Source organism: Poecile atricapillus, chromosome 1 (genome assembly GCF_030490865.1).
Source record: "Poecile atricapillus isolate bPoeAtr1 chromosome 1, bPoeAtr1.hap1, whole genome shotgun sequence".
Lineage (NCBI taxonomy): Eukaryota > Metazoa > Chordata > Aves > Passeriformes > Paridae > Poecile > Poecile atricapillus.
The window spans coordinates 115,089,174-115,107,768 of NC_081249.1; the positions used below are offsets into that span (position 1 = coordinate 115,089,174).

Sequence of the window (18,595 nt, forward strand, 5' to 3'; positions counted from 1 at the left end):
AAAATTAAATAAATAATTGTTTAAAAAAGGGAGCAAAACTTCAACCCTCCCCCTCTGCGGGAGCAAACCCCGCCTCCGGGGAGGAAAGTTTATTTGAATGCAACAAATAAAAAAGCAGGGGGTGAGGGAGGAGGAAAAGCCAAAAAAAAAAAAAAAAAAAAGAAGGGGTGGGGGGTGGGGGGGGGAGAGAGAGAGAAAACAAAGCGGGAGGGATGCAGCCCGCCGGCAGCCCGGAGGAGGAGCGGGGCCGGGCGGTGCCTGCGGCGGGGCCGGGGCCGGGGCGCGGCGGCGGCGGGGCCGGGGGGCGGGCGGAGGCGGCGGCGGCGGCGGGGGGGCACCGACAATGGCGGAGGGGGGCAGCGGCCGGGGGGTAGCGGCGGCTCGGTGCCTCCTGCCCGCCTCCTCCCCGCCTTCCTCCTCCTCCTCCTCCTCCTTCTTCTTCCCGGGTAGGAAAGTTTCAGCGCCGATCGCGGAGCAACAACCGGGCCGGGCTTTTGGCAGCCTGGCCCCGTCGGTACGGCAGCTTTCGCTTCGTTTTACCGAGCCGGAGCCGACGGGCCCGGTTCATGCCGGGGCTCAGCCGCCGTCCCCGGCTCCACCGCCGCCCCCGCCGCCGCCGCCGTCGCCGCCGGGCCCGGGGTTAAACGCGGAGCCGCCGCGCTGGCCCAGCGTCCCGGCGATGCGGAAACTCTTCGGGGAAAGCTGCCGGCAGCCGACGGCGGCGACCGGGAATGGGATGGGGAGTGGGAGCGGGAGCGCCCGCGGAGCTCCCCCGCCGCCTCCGCCCCGCAGCCGCGTCCCGCACCCGGCGCTCCGCTCTCCCCGCGGAGCTCCGCCGGAGCCCGGCCCGCATTCCTGGCATAACTCGACTCGACCGCAACCACCCTCCTCCTCCCCATCACCCCGCTCCAACGGGGACGATGAAGCCGCGGCGGCCCGTTCTCCCCGCGCTTCGTCGGGCAGCGAAGGCGAAGGGCAGAGCGCTGCCCACCGGCCCCGCGCCGCACGGAAGAAGAAGAAGGAGGAGGGCACGGCGGACGGCGATGCCGGGGCCGAAGGCTGCGCTAGGGTGGTCCCCCGGCACCCGCTGCCCATGGTGGCCCGCGTCTCCAAGGTGAACATCCTGCCCTTCGGCAGCCCCGGCGGGTCACGCGGCAGCAGTCGGTATTCCAGCACGGAGACGCTGAAGGAAGAGGAGCAGTTCGGAGTCTGCTGGCCCGGCCAAGGACGGACTCTCCAGGCGGGTTATGGCATCTATCGATCGCCCAGTTTCGGGGCCGGCGATGGCCTGGCGTGGGGACAGCCGGGGGTCCGCGTCCGCCCCAAGCTGCCCCAGAGCGTGGCCAAGGCAAAAGCGGACTACGGGAGCGAGAGCCTGCGCCAGCCAGGGCTGGAAGGGGAGCGGGCCAAGCACCGCAAGTCCTTGTCCAACCCCGACATCGCCACCGAGACCCTGACTCTCCTCAGCTTCCTCAAATCAGACCTCTCAGAGCTGAAGGTGAAGAAGAAAGGGGTGAGGATCGGCCTTGACGTGGGCTCCGACGGATGCTCCAGCGTTGCCGGCCCCTCCCCAGGCAGCTGTGGTGCCACTCATCCCCAAAACCGCTGGGCGCCGGGCGAGCGGCCAACGCTCAAGGACCTTACGGCCACTTTACGTCGCGCTAAGTCCTTCACCTGCTCCGAAAAATCCGGGACTCGGCGGCTTTTCCTACAGAGCACCATGAAGCAGAGCTCCTCTGAGCTCCTTCTGGCCTCTACGGACAGCCAGGACCGGGTGGCTCCGGATGGGGGGCAGCAGGCGGACGAGGATCCTCTCCCCATGGTCATCCAGGACCAGTACATCCAGGAGGCGAGGCAGGTGTTTGAGAAGATCAGCAGGATGGGTTCCCAGCACGACTACGGCTTTGCCGCCGAACAGAAGGACAGCGGAGGTGTGGAGGGCGCTGAGGCGGTGGCACCGACGGGGACGACGGGCGCAACCCTTCGGGGACAGGTGCAGAGCACGCGGTGTTTGAAGGACGTGGAGTTGGAGGAGAACCTCGCTCACAGTAAATCTGTGGAGGAGCTGTCGGGTCACGAGTCGAGCGTGACGGACGAGGGCATCGTCACGGAGCCAGAGCCCGTGGGGATGCCCTTCCAAGGCCTGCACAAAGCTGTGGACTCCTGGATGCTGCCCAGCGCCGGGCCGGCAGCCGGTGACTCCGAAATGCCGCTGCCCGCTCACCCGACGGCAGCGGTGGTTGAAGACCTTCCAGCTGGCAAACCCGAGACGCCGAGCACCCCTGGCAGCCTGCGGCGCCGACGTAAGTTCCCGTCGGCGGGCGCCAATGGGATGGAGGGCGGCAGCGAGGGTGGCACTGAGCCCTACCGCTCCCTCAGCGACCCCATGCCTCACCGGAGATGCTCGGTGGCGGAGGAGGCAAAGAATTTCTCCGTCGACAGCAACCTGCTGGGCTCGCTGAGCACCAAGGCGGGCATCCCCCAGCCCGCCGCCATCGCGGGCAGCGCGGGCAGCGCGGGCAGCGACCTGTCCCTGGGCAGCGATGGGCCCCGCGACTACAGCAGCCTCATCCGCACCATCGTCAGCCAGCCGGGCGCCATGGCCAAGCTGGGCGATGACAAGGCCAATGGCAAGACCATCAAGAAGAAGTCGTTGAGCGACCCGAGCCGCCGCGGTGAGCTGGCGGCGGGCGCCTTCGAGGGTCCCGGCGAGGCCATCAGCGAGCTGGAGCCCAGCATTCCCCCGTCCAGCAGCGAGCCCATCCTCTCGGCACGGCCGGCAGCACCGGGCACCGGCCGCGGCTACGGCTTTGACCCCAAGCTGGCCGATGTGCTGTCCCCTCGCATCGCCCGCCGCAGCTCCAAGAAGCGCTCCAACCGCGCGGCTCACCAGGAGAACCAGCCACCCCCCGCGCCCGCCGTCCTCGCCAAGAGCCGCCCGGCCACCAAGCACGTCCGTCACACCAGCGAGCCCGCCACCTTCGTCCCCATCAGCGTCCCTGAGCCGCTCGTCCCTTCCGGCCACCATGGCCACCGCCCTGCGCCGGCTGCCGGCCACTCACCCGGAAAGTCCTTCCCGAGCCTCCAGCCTCCTTCGCTGGAGGATGTCACCAAGCGGTACATGCTGGCCCTCAACTCAGGTGACACGTCCCCCAGTCCTGGGGACGGACCCCGCTTGCCACCCGCTGCCCCACCGCCCCGGCTGCCCCGGTGCTCGCGGCTGCCGGACGAACACGGCCCCAGGACCAAGCCACAGGTGGTAAGTGCCCATCCATCCTAAAAGCACCTTTGTTTCATGGGGTTCGCCACCTGTCCGAAGCACTGGTGGCCTTGGGGGTCTGTCACATGTCCCTTGTGCTGGACAAATTCCCATCTGCAGAGGCGCTGCTGGATGGCCAAGAGCCCTCCCAGTCCTTTCCGGTGGTCCCCAGGGGATGAGGTCTTGTTTGTTGGAGCAACCTCCTCAATAAAAAGGCAGTTTTTGGATGGGAAAAAGCAGTTTTCAGGTTAAATAGCACCAAGTCTTGGTGGAAGAGGGTTTTATAAATGTATATATAATTTTATGTTTACATATAACATCTCTCAGTGATGCTATATAAGGTACTGATAAATTGACCATCCCTGAGATGCTGAACCAAAAATTACCTTTTCCCTTAATGGGAAGGTTTAAACGAACCTTCTGCTTGGGATTCCTCATGTTACAGCCCTTATTGAGCAAATCTGCATATTCCCCCCCCCAAAAAACACCATCCCTCCACTTGGGAATGTGAGCATTGCCATGCTGGTGGGTGAGGAAAAGGGGAAAAATATTTCTGTGCATGCACTGAATATTTGATTGATAGGTAAAAGTTTGATCCTCTCTGGGAAAGAACTGGTACAGTCTGGGGAATGTGAAGGTGCTCTACTCGCCCTGAAGCATAGCTGTGTGCTTTGGGATCCTTCCTGGGATGAGTTTTTGGCAATCCTGGCCCCTTGGCTGTTGTTTGAACAGGGATTTGGGTTCCCATCACTCTGGCTGTTTGTGCCGGGAAGGGCTTGGAAGCATCACCTCCTGCTGCGGCACGGCAGTGCCAGCACCCACGGGGCTTTTAATAGCTCTGGGAGAAGCCCAGAAATACCCATTCCCGCGGGGGATCTGCTGAGAGCTCACAGGAATGATGCTGGCAGGGCTCTCTCCCCTGCTCCGATGCCGATTTAAGAGGATGGGCTGGACCATTCCCTTCCAGCAGCCGCCGGCAGCCAAGCGTGAAGTCCCCGGGGCTGAGCCCGGCTGTGTAACCCTTGCTGGCCAGGGCAGAGCCACATGGAGCAAGGCTGCTTCTCTTTGGATCCTCTCAAAATCCAGATCCCTGCAGCACCTTCCCCCCAGGATGTTCTCTTGGGATCTGGCATCTTCCTCACAGGATATTCTCATGGGATCCAGTAGCCTTGCAGCATCATCGTCCCCAGGAGGTTCTCCTGGGGTATGGCATCCCCACAGCATCATTCCCCCAGGTTATTCTCTTGGAATCCACCATCCCTGCAGCAACATTCCCCTTGAAATATTCTCCAGGGATTTCTGCTCCCTGCCCAGCTCCTTCTCCCGTTGCTGCCAGACAGCCACTGTTGGCGGCTGAGAACAGGGATGGCCGCTCTTGGCCAGTGCGTGAAACATCCTTGGGGATGTTTTGGGTGAACTTGGCAGCATTTTTTGCCTAATGGACCAGTTTAGGTTTAGTTTTTTGTTTTCTGCGATCGTGGGCTGAAAGGTGCTGTGAAACCATCGAGCGTTATAATTAAAACGGGTTAATGAGGAACCTCCCGGAGCTTTGGCCGGTGCCACCTTGGGGACATTGGCAGGTCCCCAAGATGAGACTGTGCATCCAGTGGCATTTCTAAATAATTAATATGTTTAGTTTATATAATATATGGCTTATCTTAATAATTTATAGAGAGATGTTTCTGACTCAGGCAGGTCCCTGGGGTGTCCTGGGGCCGGTACCTGATGGCCCCAATATCAGGGATGCTCTGTGGACCCCGCACCTCGATACACCCCCAGCCCTGGTCTGATCCCAGCTTTGGGATGATTTAGGGTGGGTTTTTAGCAACTGGGAGCCCTGTTTGGCCGAGCATGTCCTCAGGTGGATGTGCCACCCTGTGGAAACAGACCCTGAGGATGCTGCTCCTCACCTTGCCTGAACCCTCCGGCCTTGGGGAAGAGGGTGCGAATTTTCCCTTTTAAGGGCAACACCACAGCTGTATCTTCAAATCTCTCTCCTGCCTTGGGATTTCTTTGTGCTCCAGCCATATCCTAACTGAAACCAGGATTTTTATTTCTCCTTTTGATTTATTAGATGGTGGAGCTGGGATGTTTTATTTCAGATGGCACCGGCTTTGCCTGGGGGGGTGGAGGGGGACCGAGCCCTGCAAGGGAGTTGCTTTAATTCTAAGTGAGAGCACCGAGGACCGGATATAACTTGGCACTGGGATGGCTGGCTGGGAACAGGGATTTATGTGCTCTCTGACCAGCAGAGAAGAAATAAGCTTTATTTTTTACTTCTAGATTTCTTTTCCCCCCCCCCCCCCCAACTCAATGGAAAGGGCCAGTGTTGTGAGGCTGCGAATCTGTGTGAGGAAATGGTCACCTCCACTTGGGAATTTTGGGGATGGGAGCATCCGTCTCATGTGGTGGTGATGGTGAGAGGGTGTCCATCTCCACCAGACTGTACTGGGAAGGGATTAATAATGGGATCTGGCACCTCTGGGGTGATGCTCCCTTAAAATGTTCTCTCCCAAAATCTTTCACCCTCAAGGTACTCCCTTGGGGTTAAGTATCCCTGCAGCATCATTGCCCCAGGGTATTTTCCCAGCTCCCATGGTTTGGTGGTGGCTTTGGCAGAGGTGTATCTGGCACATCCCTGCCAGAGAGGTAACGTGTTGTTCTCCCTTGGGGACAGCACGGTTTGTCCTGGGCGCTTTCCAGCAATTCTCCATGGGGCTGGAGCCATCCAGTTCATCCTGGGTGTGGAAGAACTCCTTCACCCTGTGCCTGATGGTGGGCACCGGGCTGTTTGTTCCTTAGGGGTCGTTAGCAGCACATCCCACTCTGGCAGATCCCATGGGAGAAGAAACAACCCCAAAACTCAAGATAAAGACTTTTTCATGCTTCCAGCATCCCAAAAGCTTCTGGAATGGGCAGCACACACGAGCACATGTGTGCACACCCGTGTGCAGCCCCAGACAGCCTACCAGCAAGCCAGGATGCATTTAGGGTGCGTTTGGGATGGATTTGGGGTCCATTTGCTGCTCAGTGAAAGTAGGAGCAGGATGCCAGACCGGCAACCCCTTGTATCTTTCTTCTGCCTGTGGCTGAATCCGTCTGGGGATGGAAAATTAGGCGTGTTCCCTGTCATGCTGTGTTTGTTGACTTAGCAGCACTCGGATTAAACAGGAAAATATTGATTTAAATATAGCACCTCTGGGGAGCACGGGAGTCGTGGGAACGCGGCCCCCGGCGCCCCGGCCGCTGCCTTCCCCACCTGCGGGTCCCGGAGCGGGGCGGCCGCACCCCGGAAAAGCCATCGGGGATGGAGGGGGATCCCGGAGGGACACGTGGGGGTCACGTTCCCAGGGACACTTGCGTAAACCACCCCCTTTCCTCCCCAGCATCCTCCCTCCCGGCTCATCCCTGGTCCTCCAGAAGCTCCTCCTCGCCATGGGGACAGCTCAAAGGCCAGATCCATGCACTGGCCACATATTCCTAAAGTCTGTCATCTTTGGACTCAGTTTCCCTCCGTTCCATTTCTGTAAATCCCCAGGTTTGGGGCTGTGGCTGGCAGTTGTCTCGTTTTTTGGTGTTACTGGAAATCTGTAATTAAAGCAGCAGCAGGACAGAGGTGGGAATGGGCAAATCTTGGCTCTCTCTTCTCCAATGGTTTTGCCTCCCTGGATCTGCTGTGCTCAGCGAAATGCTGGAGTGGGGGGAAACTGAGGCACTCAGGCAGCCCTTCAGAGAGGTGGGATGTGGGATGGAGCATGGAGAAGCTGGCTGGAATCAGGTGATGCTTCCTGTCAGTGACATGGATTAACCCTGGGATCAATGGCACTGGGTCAGGCAACCCAACCCAAACCCCCTTAATTCTGCCCATTTTTGTCTCTTTCTTTCCTCACTGCCAAAATTCCTTATTTTTGCCCATTTTTTTACTCTTTCCTTGCCTCAGTGCCAAAATTCACTTAACTCTGCCTGTATTCTACTTCTTTTCTTTCCCTGGTGCCAAGATCCCCTCAACTCTGCCCAATTTTTACTCTTCCCCAGTGCCCAAATCCCCTTATCTCTGCCCATTTTTTGTCTCTTCCTTTCCCTGGTACCAAGATCCCCTCAACTCTGCCCATTCCTGCCCCTTTCCTTCCTCAGTGCCAGAGCTTTGAACAGGGCTGCTTTGTCCCTTGTCCCCCCACTTTAATTAAAAGCCTCTAATTAATTAGGCAGTAAGCTCTGCCAGAGGGGATGATCCACATGGGATGTGCATCCTTTGAGGCCTGGGATGGTGGTGCGGGGCAGGATCCAGCCTTGCAGTGACAGGGTTAGCACAGGGCTGAGCTGGTCCTGGGGGCTGGCCTTGGCCCGTGGCTGCCTGATCCAAAGGTCAGGCTCTTGGCAGGATCCAGGGACTGCAGCGAGGGTGGGAGGCTGAAATGGGCTCGGCAGGAGCTTGGCTTTGGAGAGACCCACAGTCCTGCAGCTGGGATGCACCAGGAGCTCCCTGGGGCTGGGGTGGGCATGGAGGGGTACGTAGGGAGAGGCTGGTTCTGGAGCTTGTCCTTCCAGGGAAATCCCTGGAACTTGTGCACAGGAGTCCTGGAGTGCAGGGATAGACATACAGGGGCTATGGAGAGGGTCCTGGTGCTGGGACATATTCCCAGATAAGCACAGGGAGACCCCTGGTGCTGGGATATATTCTCAGAGATGCACTGGGCAGCCTGCCTGCACCCTGCCTGCATCTGTGCACAGATGCCTGGGCTTTTCCATGGAAAATCACATGCCTCCAAAGCTTCTGGGAGGAGGTGGCCTTGTTCTTCCATCTGCTCTCACCAGGGAAGCAGCAGGTCGGCTTCTCTGAGATGTAACCTCCAGGTAACCTCCCGCCAAGCCCAGCTGGGATGGAAGCTCAAAGCTTCCCAGGGCTTGTTCCTGCAGCCTTAATCCATCATTGCAAAGGTTGTGGGATCCTTGGAAGTGTTCAAGGCCAGACTGCACAGGCCTTGGAGCAGCCTGTTCTAGTGGGACGTGTCTCTGCCCATGGGAGGGGGTTGGAACAAGATGAACTTGAGGTGCCATCTGGTGCAAACCATTCTGTGATTCTCCCATTCTCTGATTTAGAGCCTTTCCCAGGGGTATTTCTGAAGAGGGAGATTTCCCCTGGATATCGATCCCTGTGTGATGGGAGTGCCCAGAGAGGTGATGTGCTGAGGTCTCCCCTTGCTGAGCTCCCTCACCTGATCACAGCAGGTCCCATGGGACATCCCACAGATTCAAAGCTGCAGCAGGAACTTCTCCTAAATCCAGGATGGAGAAGGAGATGCCCTCCCACAGAGGGAAGGTGCAGCAAAGCAGCACTGGGGTTTGGCCAGTACAGTGTCCTCTTCTCTCAGGACATGCCCTGGAAAACAGGGAAGGAGACTCCCATCCATCCATCCATCCATCCATCCATCCATCATCCATCCATCCATCCATCATCCATCCATCCATCATCCATCATCCATCCATCCATCCATCATCCATCCATCCATCCATCATCCACCATCCATCCATCCATCATCCATCCATCCATCCATCCATCCATCCATCCATCCATCCATCATCCACCATCCATCCATCCATCCATCCATCCATCCATCCATCCATCTATCCATCATCCATCCATCCATCATCCATCCATCCATCATCCATCCATCCATCCATCATCCATCCATCCATCATCCATCCATCCATCCATCCATCCATCCATCCATCCATCATCCATCCATCATCCATCCATCCATCATCCATCCATCCATCATCCATCCATCCATCATCCATCCATCCATCCATCCATCCATCCATCCATCCATCCATCATCCATCCATCTATCCATCATCCATCCATCCATCCATCCATCCATCCATCCATCATCCACCATCCATCCATCCATCCATCCATCCATCCATCCATCTATCCATCATCCATCCATCCATCATCCATCCATCCATCATCCATCCATCCATCCATCCTCCATCCATCCATCCATCCATCCATCCATCCATCCATCATCCATCCATCCATCCATCCATCCATCATCCATCCATCCATCCTCCATCCATCCATCCATCCATCTATCCATCCTCCATCCATCCATCCATCCATCCATCCATCCATCCATCCATCCATCATCCATCCATCCATCATCCATCCATCTATCCATCATCCATCCATCCATCATCCATCCATCCATCCATCTGCTTTGTTCATCCACCCATCTTCATCCATCTCCTCCCATGTCCATCAACCTCCATCCATGTCCATGCTCCCATCCCCCCATCCCATTCCACCCATTCCCACCACCCATCCAAGACAGCAGTCCCCATACTCTATCCTGGCATGATTTTCCAAGAAAACACGGTCCATCTTCCAGGATGTCTCCTGAAGGCATCAATCCCGGCTTGCACAGACAGAGGCCACTAAAACAAAAGCTTTGCCATTTCCACCATGGTGCTTCCAGGCCAGGATGTGTCCAGTGAAGAAAAATCAGTCACTTCCACCCCCTTTCCCTCAATGTGGCTCTTTTTAAAGCTCTGATGGTTGGTCCCGGAGGGGCTGTTTCTCCGGACTCCCTCGGTTTCCATGGAGAGGATGAGTGAGGAATTTCAAAGGGAATGGCTCCAGTAAATGAACTCTTCTCTAAAAATAGTGTGTTTGCTTTTGGTTCTTTGGGAACTGCAACCCAGCCAATGGGAGGGAGAACAAAAATCAGCATCTGGGTAAAAGTATTCCAGTAACTCACTTTTTGTGCAAATTCCCGTTGGAGCCGCTCAGCTTCCGGGGAACAGGAGGCTGATCCCAGTCTGCCCAGTTCCTGCCCTCATGGCCACCATTCCTGGGTGCAGCTGAGGGCTGTCCCCAAGCCTGGTGCTCCCCTGTACCTTCTGCAGGGTATTTTGAGTAGAATCCCTTTAATCCGAGTGATGGAAGGATTGATGGAGCAGATGTTGGGCTTGTGTCACCCCCATGTCCTGCGTTGTCCCAGAAACTCCAGGCATGTCCCTTTTTGGGAACCAGAAGATGGCCACCACCACCTTCCACCCCACCAGTGACATCCAGGACACCAGTGAACCCCAGCAGGACATCCCTGCATGGATGTGCTGGCAAAAAGACACCAGTGGTAGTATCCACCACCAGGTTTCCTCTGGAGGAGTCACCATCCCAGTGAGGGGACAGCCACCACCTGGAGAAGCCACCATCCTGCTGTGGGGTCACCAGCATCCCTGCATGGTCCCTGGGGCTGGAGAACCTTTCCTTGGTGGTGCTGTGGAGTTGCTATTTGTGACTGCCTGTTCCCAAGCCCTCCGATACTCTCCAAAAAAAACAAAAAGGGAGTTGTTTGCATGGGAAGATTGGCATCTCCGAGCCTGGGATATGGTTTCCTGCTTTTTTTAGCTGGAGTAGCAGCAGACTCGCTGGCCTGCCCTGATTTGGCATCCTTCTTCTTGCTCTTTTTTTTTTTTTGGAAGAGTTTCATCCTGACCCCTCGGCAGAAACACCGTTGCTAGCGGTAGGGGATCGGGTTTGGTCCTTTTGATTTCTTTTGGGTCGCCCAAAACCCCGGTGAGATGGGATGTAGATGGCTCAGAGCCTCGGTGAGCGGAGAGGGAACTCGGCCCTCGATCGTCCGAGCCTGGCGCAGGTCAGTGGATGCTGAACCCCCCCCGTTCCGCCCCCTCACCCCCACCCCAGGGTGCCGCCGTGACAATGACGGGGCAGGGAAGCTGTCACCTCTCGCCTGGACTGTGATGTGACGTGGGCTGTGGGCGTTCCTGGCCAGCTGCGTGGTTCCCCCCCCTCCCCAGATCCCTGCCGTCCCGCTTGCAGCCGGGTGGGGGGACCCACGGAGCGCCAGGCACGGGGAGTCTGTGGGGCACAGCTGGGTGAAGGCTGGTGGTTGCACCTCAGCTGCTTCCAGGACATGGATCCAGGCAGGAGGGACAGGAGAAGTCCTGGCAGGGGCATGGCACAGGGTGTTCAGGTCTCCTACCTCCTCCATCAGCTCCTGGGTGCTTGTGGATTTGTGGGTGCCCACAGGCTTCTAGCGCCTGTTTGATCCTAAGAATCCATCTGTCAGCTCCTGGCTATCTGTCAGCTGCTGGATGACATTTCTGGGTGCCCATGGACTCCTGGTACTGGTTGGCACCTGGGGGTCCATCAGTTGACGGGGGCCTGTGATTACTTCTGGATTTGTGAGCGCCTGTGGACTCCTGACACCTGTTGGATCCTAGGAATCCATCAGCTCCAGCATTCCCATCACCTCTGCATGTCTGTGGACTGCTGGATACCTGTTGGATGCTGGCCATCCACCAGCTCCTGGCTGCCCATGGCCTCTGGATGCCCATAAGCCTGTGAGTGTTGTCTCCTGGGTATCCTTCAGCTCCTTTATGCCTCTGGATTCAGAGTCTCTTTTGGACCCTGGGCATCCATCAGCTCCTGGGTACCCAGGGAGTCCCCACTGGCTTCTGCGTGCCCATGGACTCCAGGGTAGCTCCTGAGCAGCTTCTGAGCATCCATCATCTTTGACTCCTGGATACCTCTTGGCTTCTGGTATACTTGGAATTCTGACTCCACATGGAGACCTGGATCCCCATCAGCTCCTGGGTACCAAACACCTCCTGCTGCCCATCACTCCCTGCATGCCAGGCTGGCTCCCTCCTGGCTATCCCAAGACTTCTGGCCACATCCCACCTGCGCCAGGTTGGCATCCAGCAGTGATGCCAGGGAGTGCCAGCATCAGGTACCCTTTCCCCTGGCTTTCTGCTCCCCCAAAATCCTAAAAAGAATTTTGCTTTTGGGGTGGCGTGGGGTCAGGCTTGTGGCAGCAGCAGAGGATGCTGGTGGGGGACCCAGGGATTCCAGTGAGTCGAGGGGGTGGAATTACTCCTGTCCCGGTGGATGCAGGGCCAAGCCCACTGGGAGGCAGCAGGGAAGGAGCAGGGGGAGGGAAGAAGAGCTGGGCTGACCTCAGCATCTGGAAAGCTGCGCTCTTGGGCCGTGGCCTGCGTGCCGAAAACCGGAGGCAAAAAAAACCTTCCATATTTGGTGAAAGTTGCTCCAGGACTCGGCAAAGGCTGGCAGCAAACGGGGGGCCACGAGCCCCCAGCTCTGCCCCGGACCACTGGCTGTGTAAGGGCTCTGCAGACATGCCAGGGGATGGATGGCAATCGGGGAGGGTTAAATTGGGGTGAGCATCTCTGATCGTGTGGGAAGGGAGGCGTGGAGAGGGGGCATCCATGGGATGCTGCCAGCAGTGCAGGGAGGATGTAGGAGATGCACAGCACAATCCTGAGCTTTGAATTTTGGCAGAGGGGAGAACCCCTCACCCCAGTGCCACCGGTGGAAACCCCGATTTCCAGTGAAAATCCCACAGGAAAAGCCCCACTGAGCATTTAGAGGAGGAATTTTTTTGCTTTGGGAGATGAGAGCTCCCCATTCTCCATCTCACCGCTGCCCCTGGCGCTGCTGCTCCCCTGGACAGCACAGGGATGTCCAGCATCCTTCCACCCTGCCTTGGAAAAGTTGCCCCAACTCCTTTATTTTTTATTCCCTTTTTTTTTTCCCTCACACTTTAAAAGCAGAATTGCAGCCAGGCCGTGTCCTCCCGGGATGAATCACCGCAGCCGAGAAGTCCAAGAAGGGAAAACAACTGAATTCCCATGCTCTGGGGCTGAAGCTGCCCTGCTGCTCCTCCTCCTCCTCATCCTCCCCATCCTGGAGGCGGTGGTGCTGCCGGGTTTCTCCATGGGAGCATCCCTGACCAAATCAATGCTCCTCTGTGAGCTGGAAGCCTGGGAAAAACCACGGCCGAGGGAAAAGCAAACATCTCCAGCCCCGGGCCTGCGAATAAACACGGGAATATTATTAGTAACCAAAGCGGGGCTGAATCAGAGCTGCTGATTTATGCTCTTATTTCCTTTCAAGAAGTTACTCTTTGGAGAGCAGCTCGGACTTTCCTTACCCGTGGGAGAGCAGGGAGAGGCTGGCCAGGGAGACATGGATGGAGGGATGTGATTCCCTACGGCAGGCTTGGGCACAGCCCCTCTGCTGTGCCACAGGTCCTCCTGTTCCCATGGGAGTGGCTTCCCCAGGACCTGGTGGTCCCAGGGATGGCTTGACTGGTATTCAGAGATGAGAGGCTGGTAGCAGGGAGGGAGAGATTGGAAGCCAGGGATGAGGTGACACCTGGAAAAAGAGGTGCTCGGGGATGGAGGTGATTGGCACCCAGGGAAGGGCTGGCATGTCCCAAAAAGGTGACTGGCACCATGGAATTGGGGGGATTGGCAGCCAGGGATGGCAGTGGCTGATCCTCTCCTTGGTGGCTGCCGTGCCCCAGCTTTATGGCACGTGTGGGACACAGGGCAGAGCATCACTGATCCCAAGGGAAAGGCTGCTGAGGTTTGAAACCCCCACAAAACCCCATCAAGCCTCCTGCTTTAATACTCCCCAAGAGGACAGAATGTGATTTTTTTTTTCCTTCTCCCGAGTGATTTCCTGCCAGAAGCTGAGTGATTGAGGAAATATAGGACTGGATGGAATAGCATCATACTGTTTTGGGATATGGTGCCAGCCAGGAGCTTTTCTGGCTGCATGAGGAAGATGCATGCAGCCAGGATGATTACATGCCAGGATGATGCTGTTTGTTGCAGAGGTGTTTGCTCATTGCATTGGGATGGAAGGAAGCAGGTCCAGTTTATTTCCAAGCCTTTTCTTTCCAGAGCTGTGGTAGAAAGAGAGCTGAGGATGTGTTAAAATTGTTAAGCTTGGGAATTCACCGTGAACTATCCCTGTGGACCAGTGGCTCCCACTATGTCCCAGCTCCCTCTAGTGGGATCTACCCCGGCAACAAGCATACAGGGAAAGAAAAGGTGCAGAAATTCCAGATTCTTTCAGACTGGGAACGGTGGTTTCAAGGAGGTGCCAAGGTTCAGGTAGCTCCTAGCACAACCCTACTGTGACACCCTAGAGAATCTCCCATCAGGAGCTGGCTGCAGGAACGAGCCGCAGTGAGGGAAAAACCACTTGTATTTATTGACTCTTAAAATTTTGGCGTGTTTTGGAGGGGTGGGAATAATTTCGCTTGAGGCAGGGTTGGCTCCTCCTTCAGCAGCTGCAGGAAGCCCTGAGCAGCAAATCCCACTCCCAAAGAGATCTAAACTGCTCCACTTTCCCCCCTAAATCTGGATATTTTTGTCCCAGAGCAGGGTCTCGGGGACAAAATCGCTGCTGCAGCTCACTCAGGGCATGGCTGGGTGCTGGCACAACTCGTTACACCAATGGAAGGGAGAAACACCAAGTGCCGTGGCTGTGGGAATATTGGGATGATCTCTGGGGATACAGGGATCCTCCTTCCCATGGGACATGATTTTGGCATCCCAGACGGGTGGTGACAGCACAAGGAACACCCTCCCACACCGACCAAATTCCCAGGATTTGGGAGAGTGGGGGGAGTCCTCAGAGCATCTGAAAACATCATCATTCCATGCACTGATGTGTGCACGGGCTCAAGGGCCAGAATTTGTGTGATGGCTGTGATTCCTCACGGAATGTACATTCCTACTCTCCCTTTGGCCTTTGTTTGTTTAAAAAATGGATGTTTTAGGACTTTCATCCATCCATGCCTCTTTGTTTGCGGGGGTGGAGGCAGGACACAATATACCAGGGCCTTTTCCAAATATTTGAGGATGTGTTAAAATCCGTGGGGATGCTCAAACTCATCTGCACCGATATTCCTGCAGAGGGAAAGGCAAAATGATGGGGTTGCACCCTGAGCCTAATTAAAAAATAAAATAAATCAAGATGGGAGAGTTCCCATCCTTCTTCAGGGTTGTATTTCCAGTGTCAGAGGGAAAGGTGGGGGAAAAGGCCTTTCCTTGTCCCCCCATCCCAGGTTTGGGGTGCTGCTGGCTCACCCGCCAAGCCCCGGTGCCGGATCCTCTTCATCTTTGGGTTTTCAGGAGCATTTTGCCATGCTGGCGTGCCTTGGGATGGGGGATGAGTCCCTTGACCCCATCCCAAGGAGCTGGCATGCATTTCCCAGCAGGGTTTGGGGTTTTTGGGGGAGGAAACACCCAGGTTGGGAAAAAAAAACCAACAACAGGGGCTGGTCCGAAAGGAAATCTAAAGGTGTTTACAAAGAGCCGCGCTGCTAAAAATAACCGGCTCATATTTTAGACAGCCCTAAAAATAGGCAGCGCTGTTGGAGTGGCCAAACACTCCCAGGAATTTCCTGTGGGCTGCGGGCCGCTTGCAGGGGGGTCCAGGCCGGCATCGCTCCGGGGCTGGCTTCCCTGGGTGATGGAGAGGTGACCCCGCCGGGCCCCGAAAGCGCAGCGGGATCCGGCCTGGCTCCTTCCCTAGGCCGGGTTTAACCCTTCTGCAGCCATCCTCCCCTCCCTGCCACAGCCCGAGGGGTTTGAGAGAGGCTTCCAGAGCCACGGGAGGAAAGCGCGACCTCTCCAGTGTCCCTGCGGCGCTCCGGCGGGGGGACGCGGGCTTGGACCAAGGGATTGATCCAAGGGTGGCGTTCAGGGAGTGGGAAAGGCTCTCCTGCCACGGAGGGATCGCCCTGCTCGCCCCGGGGAGCTCCCGGGGGATGGCTCGGGGGAGCTGTGCGGCTCGGGGTCCCGGAGCCCGCGGCGCGGCAGCGCTGGGATGAACGGGGCTGCGGCAGGACAGCAGCTGGGATCGCTGGAGAAATGGGATTGGGATTGATGGGAAAATGGGATCGGGATTGCCAGAGGAGCGGGGTTGGGATTGGGATTGCCAGAGGAGCGGGGTTGGGATTGGGATTGCCAGGGGAGTGGGGTTGGGATTGGGATTGCCAGGGGAGTGGGGTTGGGTTTGGGATTGCCAGAGGAATGGGATTGGGATTGATGGAGGAGCGGGATTGGGATTAGTATTGCCAGGGGAGTGGGGTTGGGATTGGGATTGCCAGAGGAGTGGGATTGGGATTGTCAGAGGAATGGGATTGGGACTGATGGAAAAATGGGATTGGGATTGCTGGAGGAGTGGAATTGGGATTGCCGGAGGAGTGGGATTGGGATTGCAAACCAGAGAGATTGGGCATTGCAATAGGGCTGGACCCAGGTTTGCATCCCTGTTAGGTGCAGGATTGCAAAAGGAATAGGATTGGGATTGTGACCCAGACAGATTTGGGTTACAGCCCAAACGGGTCCAAAACTGCATCCCAGGTGGGTCCAGGATTCCAACAGGAGTGGTGCTGGGATTGCAGCCCAAATGGATCTCGCATTGCCACACAGATGGACCCAGGTTTGCTTTCCTGTTGGGTCTGAGATTACAACAGGAATGGTGTTGGGATTGCAAAAGGAATGGGATTGGGATTGCAGCACAGATGGATTTGGGATTGCAGTGTGGCTGGACCCAGGTTTGAATCCTTGCTGGGCCTGTGACTGCAACCCAAATGGTTCTGGAACTGCAAAGGAATGGGTTTGGGATTACAGCTAGATGGGTCTGGGATTGGAACCCAGAAGGGCCCAGATCCCAACACAGATGGGGCCCAGCATGGCAAATAAGCAAGTCTGGGATTGCAACCCAGAGTGTTGCAGCCCAGTTGGGGCCTGGATTTGCAGTCCAGGTGGGTTTGGGATTGCAACCCAAAAGCACCCAGGATTGCAAATGGAAGGGTCTGGAACTGGAATCTGGATGGATCTAGATTAGCAACCCATTTTGTTCTGGGATTGGAGCCCAAACAGATCTGGTATTGTAACAGAAATTACTCTGGGATTGGAACCCAAATAAAACAGGGATTGCAACAGAGGCATGTTTGCAATAGGATTCTAGCAGAGCCCAGGATTTTATCCCTGATGGATCCCAGATTGCAATGCAGATATGCCCAGGATTGCAAGTGAGGTGGGTTTGGGATTGCAGACCAAATGTGTCTGGGATTACCACCAAAACGAATCTGGGATTGGAGCTCAGAATAGCGCAGGGTTTCAATCCAGACGGCTCTGGGATTACAATGCAGGTGGATCCAAGCTTGCAGGAAATCTGGTTCTAGGATGGCAGCCTAAAGGAATCTGAGATTACAGCAGAAATGGGTCTGGTATTGGATCCCAGAAAAGCTCAGGACTGCAACCCAAACAGATCTGGGATTGCAAACCAAACGAACGCAGCATTCCAACAGCTGGGATGACCAGGGCTCTGCAGGAGCTGCTGCCTTGAGAACAGCCTCGTTACCTGGCTGCGATTAGCGGTCCCTCCTCCCTGACCCCTGGGCGCGCTGACAGCTGCTGCAGCTCTCATGACATGCCCCGAGTGGTCCGTCCTCTGCCGCGCACCGTTCCCGGCCTGGGCTGCTCACCGTCCTCATCTCCAAGAGGAAATTTACTGGCTGCAATGGGAGGATGCAGCCCTGCTGCACGCCGTTGCTGTGGAAACGGGGTGAGCGGCTAATTAGATTTAATTAACGAAGCAGGAGGGGAGCGTTACAAACAGATCTGGGCAGGATGCATCACCCGGCCAGCAGGGATGTGGGTGCTGAGGTGACGATGCCCTGGGGGAAAGGGGGTGCGCCTCAGTTTCCCTGTCTGCAAGGTCAGGGAGGGGGATATTCACAGGGATGGAGTCCCTAAGGATGCCGAGCACCCCAGCATCACCCGTGCGTCCCCCTCCCCAAAAGTGACGGGCCCCAAGAAAGCACCGGCTCCCCCCACCCCACCCCCAGCATCCTCCCTGGGAAAAGCCTTTCCAGCAGCATCCCTCGGCGGGATCCGGCCCTGCCCTGTGTGTGTGTGGGCACGGCTCTGCCTGCCGCGCTGCCACCGCTGCCCGTGCCCGGGCAGCTCCGGGGGCCGGGGACCCTGGCGTGGCCACGGACGCAGGCGCAGCCTCGCACCCCGCAGCCGCTCTGCGGGAGGGCTTTCCATCCATCCCCGTACTTCCACATCCACAGCGAGCCCCGGCGATATAAATAGCGCCTCGCTTTTATTCCCCTCCCCGCCGCATCCCGGCGCAGCGTTCCGGCTGGGGCGGACACCTGGGGATAGAGACGGAGAGATAGAGAGGGGATTTCTGCGCGATTCCTTGGGCCGCGTGGGACGGACCGACCCCCGGGACCCGCATGCTGCAGATGGTGAGGACTCTGGCGCAGTTCACCATCGCGCTGGAGGACATGCGAGACATCGGGGACGGCATCGACGCGGCCTTCGCCACCTCCGGGCTCAGCGGGGCGGCCGAGGAGCTGCCGGAGAAGGGCTGCGGCAGCCGCGGTGGGAGCGAGGTGATGGCAAAAGGGGTCCGGGGGACGGGGCGGGGGCGCCGGTGGGATGCGGGGGTGGGATGGGGGTGCACGGATGC

The 18,595-nt window shown here is 57.2% G+C and overlaps 1 protein-coding gene across 1 annotated transcript in view; it reads left to right on the forward strand.

The window, feature by feature from the left end:
• Positions 1 to 309: 309 nt before the first annotated feature.
• ARHGEF17 (Rho guanine nucleotide exchange factor 17) overlaps positions 310 to 18,595 on the forward strand; it is a 31,185-nt gene continuing 12,899 nt past the window's right edge. The window contains exon 1 of the mRNA XM_058833263.1: positions 310 to 3,259. Within this exon, the coding sequence (XP_058689246.1) occupies positions 344 to 3,259 (2,916 nt within the window). The 5' untranslated portion in view covers positions 310 to 343. The remainder of the gene's footprint in view (positions 3,260 to 18,595) is intronic.